The 11,351-nt window shown below is 41.9% G+C and overlaps 1 protein-coding gene across 1 annotated transcript in view; it reads right to left on the bottom strand.

The window, feature by feature from the left end:
* LOC141144462 (cytochrome P450 2J6-like) overlaps positions 1–10,790 on the bottom strand; it is a 28,910-nt gene extending 18,120 nt beyond the window's left edge. The window contains exon 1 of the mRNA XM_073630216.1: positions 10,620–10,790. Coding sequence (XP_073486317.1) covers positions 10,620–10,790 — 171 coding nt within the window. The remainder of the gene's footprint in view (positions 1–10,619) is intronic.
* Positions 10,791–11,351: the final 561 nt, after the last annotated feature.

Below are 11,351 nucleotides of genomic sequence, written 5' to 3' on the forward strand. Positions count from 1 at the left end.
TTCCTTATTTTAATTTGGGTGCGGGGTTCCCCTTAATATCCATACAAGACCCAAAGGGCCTGGTAATGGACTGGGGGGTACCCATGCCGTTTGTCTCACTGATTTTCATCCATATTGCCATGACCCGACATGACATTAAACCCGCAAGCAGTTTTAAATGAGATTTTTTCCTTTAAAAATGACATTTGGTGCAGGGACTGTTCTAAACATGGGAAACACGCGTCACTTTACAGGCATACTATAGACACCCCCCAGGTACGATATTTAAAGGAATATTTCACTTTTTTTTTTTTACTTTAAGCATCATTAAAATCACTGCTCCCGAAAAAACGGCCGTTTTTAAAAGTTTTTTTTGCATTGATACATGTCCCCTGGGGTAGGACCCGGGTCCCCAAACCCTTTTTAGGACAATACCATGCAAATTAGCCTTTAAAATGAGCACTTTTGATTTCGAACGTTCGAGTCCCATAGACGTCAATGGGGTTCTAACGTTCGTGCGAACTTTCGGTCCGTTCGCGGGTTCTGGTGCGAACCGAACCGGGGGGTGTTCGGCTCATCCCTACTAACCAGCAGGAGCCCGGGAGGAAGGATATCTTACATGCTGTTATGATAAGGTTAGTACATTTGTTAGGGAGGTGTTGTGTAATTATTGTGCTAGGGGACAGACTGCCAACTTCCCCCCATGTAATATGCTCTCTTGTGCCCAGTGCCCACCATGTCATGTGCTGTGCATTGCAGTGCCCACTATGTTGTGCTGTGCATTGCAGTGCCCCCATGTAATGTGCTGTGCCCACCATGTCATGCCATGTTCATTGCAGTGCCCCCATGTAATGTGCTGTGCCCACCATGTCATGCCATGTTCATTGCAGTGCCCCCATGTAATGTGCTGTGCCCACTATGTCATGTGCTGTGCATTGCAGTGCCCCCCATGTAATGTGCTGTGCCCACATTGTCATGTCATGTGCATTACAGTGCCCCCATGTAATGTGCAGTGCCGACCATGTCATGTGCTGTGCATTGCATTGCCCTTCATGTGATGTGCAGTGCCCCCTATGTCGTGCTGTGCCTTGCAGTGCCCACCATGTAATGTGAAGTGCCCACCATATCATGTGCTGTGCCTTGCAGTGTCCACCATGTAATGTGCAGTGCCCACCATGTCATGTGATGTGCCATTCAGTGCCCGCCATGTCATGTGCAGTGCCCACCATGTCATGTGCTGTGCCTTGCAATGCCCGCTATGTAATTTGCAGTGTCCACCATGTCATGTGCTGTGCCATGCAGTGATCCCACCATGTAATGTGCAGTGCCCAACATGTAATGCGCTGTGCCATGCAGTGCCCACCATGTCATGTGCAGTTCCCACCATGTCATGTCATGTGCTGTGCCCACCCTGCCATGTGTTGTGCCCAGCATGTAGTGTGTTGTGCCCACTGTGTAATGTGCTGTGCTGTTCAGCAGTGCCCACCATGTCATGTGTGGTTCCTAACATGTAATGTGAAGTTGCATTGCCCACCATGAAATGTGCTATGCCATGCAGTGCCCACCATGTAATGTTTTGTGCCCACCATGTAATGTGCTGTGCCATTCAGTGCCCACCATGTAATGCGCTGTGCCCACCACGTCATGTGCTGTGCCATGCAGTGCCCACCATGTAATGCGCTGTACCCACCATGTAATGTGCTGTGCCATGCAGTGCCCACCATGTCATGTGCAGTGCCCACCATGTCATGTGCTGTGTTGTGCCCACCATGTCATGTGCTGCACCATGCAGTGCCTACCATCTAATGTTCTGTACTCACCATGTAATGTGCTGTACATTGTCCACCATGGCATGTGCCGCGCAGTACCCACAATGGAATGTACTATGCAGGGCTCACCATGTCATTTGCGATGTCCACCATTTAATGTGCTGTGCTCACAATGTAATGTGCTGTGTCGTGCAGTGCCCACCATGTCATGTGGTGTCATGCAGTGCCCACCTTCTCATGTGCTGTGCAGTGCCCACCATGCTATGTGCAATACCCACCATATAATATGCTGTGCCCACCATATAATGTGCAGTGCCCACTTGTAATGTGCAGTGCCCACCATGTCATGTGCTGTGCCCATCATATAAGGTCCTGTGCCCACCGTGTGCATGTGCTGTGTTGTGCCCACCATGCATGTGCTGTGTTGTGTAGTACCAACCATGTCATGTGCTGTGCCCACCATATAATGAACTTTGCCTACCTTGTAATGTGCTGTATTGGGCAGTGCCAACCGTGTAATGTGCTGTGCCCACCATGTAATGTACTGTGCTTTGCCCACCATTAAATGTGCTGTATCCATGTATCCACCATGTAATGTGTTGTGCCAACCATGTAATGTACTGTGCTATTCCCCCCCCCCCCGTGTTATTTACTATGCTGTGCCTCCCACAGACTCACCCACTCTCTCCCACCCCCCTCTCTCTTTCACCCCCCTCTCTCTCATCCCCTCTCTTTCGCCCTGTTCTCTCTCTCACCCCCTTCACCCCCTACCACCCTCTCTCTCTTTCACCCCCTCTCTATTCCCCTTTTTCTCACCCCCTCTCTCTCTCTCTTATTCACCCCCTTTCTCTCTTTCCCCCTCCCTCTCATCCCCTCTATTTCAACCCCCCCCCCCATCTCGCCCTCTCTCAACCACTGTCTCACACCCCTCTCTTTAATTTAAATTTAACAAAAAATTGTTTGTGTTTTCATTTTATTTATTTCCATAAAAAGGCCCACCAAAACCCTTACTTAGCACCAGGCCCATGTTGCTCTTAATCTGGCCCTGTAAGCAACACCTTTTTTTCTGCCAGTGCCCCTCCCCAGACTGGACTCTGGATCCGCCCCTGACTCAAGGTGGATGCAAAAATCCTAAGAACAAAAAGGGAAGACACACCAGGCTTGTGTAAAAACCAAGACACATTTATTATAAATGTAAAAGTAATATTATCACAAACTCAGCTGAACATAGAGCCTATAGAAAATCTTCAACAGAACAACCAGAACCCCTCCTGTAAAACCAAGTAGGTATCTCAGAGCTCTGCAGACACTAACGCATTTCAAGGGTGTCCCCTCTTCTTTAGAGCTCAAGCAGATATCCCAGAGTTCTGCAGATGCTAACATGTTTCGAGAGTGTCCCCTCTTCTTCAGTGTTTCAGAGGGGTGCCGTCAATTCTGGTTGTTCGGTTGGAGTTTTGCTATAGGCTCTATATTCCGCAGACTGTGTGAGTATATTACTTTTACATTTCTACTAGATTTTGTCTCGGTCAATACACAAGGCTGGTGCATTTTTCATTGTCCTTTTGTGCTTAGAGTTCACAGATTTCCCGGTCTGAAGAAGGCAGCAAGGCCAAGTGGTTTTCAGAGGACCAAGACTTGGTTCATGTGCTAACTGCTGAGGATGCCTGGAGTATAGAGAATATCTATCCAAAAGGACTGGTGCCCCACCTTAGTGCAGAAGAAATATTGTGATTTTTGATGGATGAAGGAATGCTCCCCGTTGTGTCATTGTATTGCGACAGCAGGACTCCCCTGCCCTCAGAATAGACTAATCAGCACTGCAGCCGATTGACTGCATGCGCTGATTGAAGCTAAATTTTCCAACAAGTTATTCCCTGAGATGCAGATTGATAAATTGACTTCTCATTAATGGGAACAGCCATAGATTGATTGAAATTTGCCCAGTTCCTGCTGAATATGCTTAATTTCGATATGGCCAGCTTAAAGCGGTAGTAAACCACTGAAAAAAACAAAGCAAAAAAAAACCCTAATGTTACATTGCATACTAGCACATTATGAAAAACTTACCTTAGAACAAGGCCCCTGCAGCGCGCCCGGTCACCGCTGAGGGAGCTGACATTCTCCCTTGTCATTTCTTCCGGGTTCGCTGGCTCCGGGGGTGTAAGTGGCCAGAGCCGTGATTACGTTGAATATTCATTTGCTATTCTAACACACCTGGGTGGGCTGTGAGCGCATTCTCTGCGCCCAGAGTCCACCCTAATTTGAAGCCTATTAAAGCATCTGGCTCTGATCAGTGCTTCAAAAAAAACCCCCACCACTGTAATTCATGTGCCTGGCGTCCAGCAAGGGGCCGGATGCATGGATAGGAGGGGCGGCTGCATAGAAAGGGGAGGCGGCACCCGTGCGCCCTTACTGGACAGGCCGCCCCTGAGTCCAAGATAAGACTAGAAGGGGCAGCTGAATTTCTGACAGGATCAACAGTTTTGTTTACATCTATCCTGAAGAGAAACACAAAGAAAAAAAGGCGCCTCTAGGTGTTGACGTAAGAAAACATTTTATTCAAAATCTTGTGTCAATAGCACTCACATTTGGGAGATCGTCAGAAGGCATGTAAAATATCCATCAGAAGAGTATCGTCAGATCGGTCACAAGAACTCCTGCCTGTCTGCTGAGTGTTCTGCCTGCATGTGGAAGGGCACCGCTGAGATGTTAAGCTGGCTGCAGTGATGACAGGGGACCAGAACGAGGCTTGGAGCGCAGATGAATAGCAGGCGAGGAGGAATGACGTCTCCTCGCCTGCTATTCATCTGCGCTTCAAGCCTCGTTCTGGTCCCCTGTCTTTACCGCGGCCGGCATAACATCTTAGCGGTGCCCTTCCACACGATCTGATGATACTCTTCTGATGGATATTTTACATGCCTTCTGACAATCTCCCAAATGTGAGTGCTATTAACACAAGATTTTGAATAAAATGTTTTCTTACGTCTACACCTAGAGGCGCCTTTCTTTCTTTGTGTTTCTCTTCAGGACCTAGGAACCCGGTTTCAGTTCCCACTGAAGGCTGCCCTATATGTGGACCCATTGTCCCGGGTTGGACTTTTGGACATTTCCAATACACTTGATTTTAAACATATAAATTATTTGCCCACTTTCTTTGGTTCTTTCATGCACCTATTTTCATAGGTATTTTATGTCTCGTGACATTTTAACGTTTAGACGTTTGTATACTGATTTTGTTTTGACATTTTCTTCCATACATCAGTTTGTGGGTTAGAGTATTTTTTATTGCTCCTTTTCTTTCCAGTTCATTGCGCCAACACTTACCTGTTGTTTACATCTATCAAACAGAACTAATAAAATGCTTTCAATTGTATATTAAACAGACCAAAATGAGCAAGCAAGAGGACTTCACTGTTAGGGTTTACATACACTTTAAATGGCACAAAGAATTTTCTGGACATCAAATTCAGCACAAAGGTGGATCAATAATTTTGTTGAAGTGAAATAAGTTTTCTGTGTCCTCTCAGCACAAATTGCATATTTAAAATACATTCTCATCCTCTTACAATATTCATCTCAGTACATCTTTATCATGAACAATTGCATGCTACAAAATTCTGTTGTATATTATAATTATATCACACAGTAGAGCAGAAATTTATGAAAATCTCTGTACATTAAATTTACAAAAATGATTGAGTCAGAGATTGAATGTAAGAATATGGAGACATGGTAAGAATACAGAGATATGGGAAATTTCTTTCCTGTTCATTAAGGGACAATTAGGTTATACTGCTGTCCATAGGAAGATTGGCAAGCAAAAAGACAGTTGTCAGGTTGGCAAAACCACTCCCACTCTCATCATGCCTCAGTTTTTTGCTAGTGTTCTAGAAAGGACATTTTTTTCTTCTGAGAAAAGATTATCTATTTTTACAAGTCACTTTCTATTATTCAAAATTATTTCAAAGACCACTAATAAAAGCTACATTCTCATCTGCTGCCACGTTTGGATATTCCAAAAAATGGCTGCTGCTAACACCTCAATGAGGTTAATTTACAGTTTACAGAGTGCAAAATCTGGTACAGCTGTGCATTTAACCAATCAGCTTCTAACTTCAGCTTGTTCAATTAAGCTTTGGCAAAACAACCTGGAAGCTGATTGGTTTCTATGCAGAGCTGCACCAAATTTGTCATTCTCCTGTTTAAGTAAACCAACCCCACACTCTACCAAATTGCAAATGAAATAGTAGTGTAGCGCTGCCTCAGTGCTATAAAGATACCATCACTAAATCATAAACCAATCCTCAAAGTAGTCAAACAATAAATAACCTCCAGCCCCTCTAGTACAAAGACCAGGGTGTCACTAGTGTAGTTCCTCATGAGCAACAACCTGTCACTTTGGCGGATTTAAATTTGGCCTTAGTGGCACCTCACAAACCTAGTTTTGAATTAATCAGGTATATTCCCCTTCACACTCTCAATCACAAGGTTGCATTCCTTGCTGCCATCTCATCTCCAAGGTGCTTGTCATAGTTGTCAGGCTTGTGCTTTAAAGACCTGCTGCTGATCTTACACAAGGACAAGGTGGTTTTGAGGCCTACAGCCTCCTTCCTTCCAAAGGTGGTTTTGGCTTTTCACCTTTTCATCTCTCTGATTAGCTCCAGTACATCAGAAGAAAATGTTATGCCCTGTACACACGGTCGGATTTTCAGACGGAAAAGGTGCGATCGGATTGTGTTGTTGAAAATTCCGATCGTGTGTGGGCTCCATCGGACTTTTTCTGTCGGAATTTCCGACAAACAAAGTTTGAGAGCAGGCTATAAAATTTTCCGACAACAAAATCCGATCGGTTAAATTCCGATCACGTGTACACAAATCCGACGCACAAAGTGCCACGCATGCTCGGAATAAATTAAGAGACGAAAGCTATTGGCCACTGCCCCGTTTATAGTCCCGACTTACATGTTTTACGTCACCGCGTTCAGAACGATCGGATTTTCTGACAACTTTGTGTGACCATGTGTATGCAAGACAAGTTCGAGCCAACATCCGTCGGAAAAAAATCCATGGATTTTGTTGTCGGAATGTCCGATCAATGTCCGATCGTGTTTACGGGGCATTACTGTCTGGATGCATTTTGTACTATTTGGGTTTACTTCTTAGCTTTTGCTTGTATTAGAAAGACTGACTCTCTTTTTGTCATTCCTGATGTTCCCCATAAAGAAGAGCCAGTTTCTCGATTTACCATTTTTCAGTGACTAAGACAAATTTAAAGTTGAATATGTGAAGGGGGCTAATCTAGGGTCTGAATATTTTAAGGGGACTGATCTGGGGTCTGAATATGTTAGGGAGGGGGGCTGATCTGGGGTCTGAATGTTAGGGGAAGGGCTGATCTACAGTCTGAATATGTTAGGGAGGGGGGCTGATCTGGAGTCTGAATGTTAGGAGGGCTGGTCTGAATATGTTAGGGGGGATAGTCTTGGGTCTGAATATGTTAAGGGGGGCCTTTTTTAGACCACTGATGCTAACATCCTAACAGATGTACTCTGTTAACTGTGCTGAATGTTGCATACTCCTGACCAATGTGTTTGTTGTTTCAACAGTTGCTGGTTGCTAAGTACCTTTAGGTGATAGAATGAAGTTCTTGAAGTTAGGCTCAGATAGAAAGCATGTGTAATGGAAGAGTTTTAAAATATTGATATTTTGTCCTGAGGTTTTCGTGTGTCTGTAAAAATCTAGCTTGTGACATAGTACATGGTATTTTGTGAGTACAAATAATGCAGCACATGTGTGCATATATACCATGTTTATGTCCCCTAAAACCACGGACAACATTTAGTGCTATGTAGCCACGCCCACTTTTGCAGCTGCGTGTGCCACATTATCCACTTTCAGGGCTGTCCCTCTTTGTGAAAGCCTAAACTTAGGAGACATGCCCCAAAGTATGCATGGGGGCTATGTATATGGGGGCAGTTTTTTCAGAAAGGGGGCAAAGTGTACCAAGGGGGCAATGTGTCCAGGAATTTTTACAGAGGCAGACAGTGTGTGCAAAGGAAAAGGAGGGAAATGTGTACAGAGGGGGAGCAGTGTGTAGGGAAGAATAGTGTTTGTGGAAGGGATAAGGAGGAGAGTGTGCATATGGAGGAAAGTGGAAAAGGGGGACAATGTGTACATAGGGGGATGGATGTAGTTGGAAAAGGGGACAGTTTTTACAGTTGACAAGCCATGCCTAATATTCAGTTTACTACAAGCATGCTCATTTTTTGGCGCCTCACTAAAGTGTCCCCCATTCTCAAGTTCCAAAGTTGGGAGATATGTAAGGCCCTTCGAGTAGCTTTTTGAGCTACATGCAGTCACCAGCTTATTACTGTTGCCAACCCGTCAGCTGGACTGCTTTTGGATGTTCCAAATGGCTGAATCCTGTGTCCCTTAATGAAGTAGAAGGAAAATAGGATTGTTATATTTGTTGTAAAATCATTTTTTGGAGTTTTTTAAGGGGCACAGGTCCCATCCCTTGGTGTTTGTGAGCTTACTCCTAGTATATCTTTTCTACCAAACTGAAGAATGATAGGAGTGTGAGGGGTTACACCAGGCTGGCAACTGCTTTTTTGAAGTTTGCCAGTTTCCTAATCCCCCTGCAGATGGCAGTAGAATCCAATTGCCTTTGAATCTGGTTTTGCTTAATAAACTTGCAAAAACTGATTTTACAGAGTACAAAACTCCTACTTTTGTACCTAAAGGACTGATGATCTATGTCTAGTCTAATCTCTGTTGAAAACGTGTGTAGTAAGAACTGGTCAAAATCATCCTTGTTAGAATCGAATGTTCTATACTACTATAGTGAAATGCAACCATTTAACAATACTCTCACAATAGGGAAGCACATGAACCCAAAAACACAATGGCCTCCATTTTAACATGCTTAGATTTAAGGCTTTTCAAATGATAACAATTCTGATAAATATATGGATTTAGCTAACCAGACAACTTGGTGAAAAAGATGAATGATAAATTTTAAAGCCACTCGGGGTTGCCAACCGCCAGTAAATTTACTGACAGCTTGTAAAAAGCTGTGATTTTTTTACAAGTGCCAGTAAATATCAGGGGCTGATAATTTCATGCTGTGTGTTGACTTTTTAAATGTAAATCAAGCAAATTACTTTGTTATAGGTAATGTCAGTGTTTCCATATCATGTTTATACTGTTCAAATATTCACTGTGTTAGGTTTCAATAGGAGTTCTGTAATTTCTCAGGTTGCCAGTAAAAAATGTGCTCCGCCAGTAAATTTGCCATGTTTTGTCAATAAAAAATGCTGTGGGAGGTTGGCAACCCTGAAGCCACTCTTCAGGTAAGCCTCATCTTGTGAATCATTCTAACTGCTATGCCTGTATAGAAAATTGATCTCTCCATTTTGGTTGGGCTGCAGTGGGGTTTTATATCTTCCTGGAACTAACAATTTATTTATTTTATTTTATTTATTTCAGGTACTTATATAGCGCCGTCAATTTACGCAGCGCTTTACATATACATTTTACATTCACATCAGTCCCTACCCTCAAGGAGCTTACAATCTAAGGTAATTTATCAGGACCTCATTGAGGAATTGCATCTCAAGCATGGCTGAAACACGCTGAAAGCTTGAACTTTCAACTGAGCTACATATTTTATATGTTGCTATTGACAATCCACTAGAAGCACCAGAAGAGACAACAGATTGTTTAGGTGAAAAGCTAGTGCAAGTCATAGCTCTACATGGGATAAGGAATTGTCCTGCAGGGATCTGGAGCTGCTATAAGACCAGGGGTGAAGGACTACATTGTGTTTCATACCACCCCAAAAAAGCAACATACTTCATAGGATGTTCTTTAGAGTGTTCCACATGTTCATAGAGTGTTTCGCATGTGCATAACATGTGCCATCCCTACATTTTATAGCAAAGCGAAATCAGCTGAGTAAAACCAAGTCTCAAAGTCAAAAGTAGTTAAAACATGGACTGTTACAGAAATACAAACGGAGAACTTGATTTATTAAGAATATCATAGTGTACTTTACCAATGGATCTACACTTGCTTTCAGATAGAACCAAATATAATATTTTTATGCATTAAACACAGTGCAATATGAAAAAAAAATGCTATTTATTTTGATAGAAATACAAATGGAGAAGTTGAATAATTAGAAATATCATAGTGTACCTTTCCAATGGATCTACACTTGCTTTCTTATAGAACCACGTGTCATATTTATATGTATGCTTAAACACAGTGCAATATGAAAAAAATGCAATTTATTTTTACAAAAATACAGATGGAGAACTTGATTAATTAAAAATATCATAGTGTACTTTACCAATTGATCTACACTTGCTTGCAGGTAGAAACAAATTTCATATTTATATGCATTAAACACAGTGCAATATGCAATTTATTGCATATTGCAATTTATTTATTTTTATAGAAATACAGATGGAGAAGTTGATTAATTAGGAATATCATAGTGTACCTTTCCAATGGATCTACACTTGCTTTGATATAAAACCATATGTCATATTTATATGTATTAAACACAGTGCAATATGAACAAAAAATGCTATTTATTTTTACAGAAATATAGATGGAGAACTTGATTAAATAAGAATATCATACCTTACCAATGGATCTACACTTGCTTTCCGATAGAACCAAATGTCATATTTATATATATTAAGCATAGTGCAATGTGAAAAAAAAATGGTATTTATTCTTAATAAAAAACTTTTTTCAAAAAACGTTTACCTCCAACACATGCATCTGTACTATTTCTTTAAACTCACGTATAAGATGAAATCTTTTGTTTACTACTTAATAGATTCATTCAATACTGGCACATACCTGTCTAAGTGTCTCTGGTAGGAGCTGGAAATTCAGTGCCCACAAATTTCCAATAAAGGGTAAAGGGATGGGTCCAGGAGGAAGGTTTCTTGCTGCCCATATGACTTTTAGATATTTGATAATTATGATACACCCCAAAAAGAGTAATAAAAACTGACAGAGATTCCACATTTCTGGCAGCTACTGACAGTCTAGCATGGACTGTAGATCTGGTTACAAACAGGTTGCTGTGCACTATTTCCTTTAAATCAAATATTCCCACCTGTCTCTACGTACCTGTTTTTCACTGTAATGTATACACATGCCAGCCCTTCCCACTGTTTGCTTATTTGGATGTCATTCATTTAACTCATACAAAAGGGAAATGTGTACTATGAACTTAAGTATATACAAAAGACTTCAGAATAGTTTTACATCCCTATATTAGCATTGGTTTCATTAAACAGTATAGAAAGTGAGTTTTTAAACAATGTATCAATTTTTTCCTGATGTACCTCCATTGACAATTAAATAAGTAATTTGCTATAAGTCACAGACATTGAAAAGATCATTGCTCGCTAATTAGTAAGGATTAAATTTATAATTTAGCATGGTTGTGTTACTCTTAGCAGACTACATTTTTATTGCAATCCTTTTTTTAGAATAACTGTAAGATATTATGTCCCATTTAAGGGGATACATTTTAGGTAGCTTTATGAAAGAATGGTGAAGGGGCACAGTCTCTGTTAGGCT

Source organism: Aquarana catesbeiana, linkage group LG01 (assembly GCF_042186555.1).
Source record: "Aquarana catesbeiana isolate 2022-GZ linkage group LG01, ASM4218655v1, whole genome shotgun sequence".
NCBI classification, from domain to species: domain Eukaryota; kingdom Metazoa; phylum Chordata; class Amphibia; order Anura; family Ranidae; genus Aquarana; species Aquarana catesbeiana.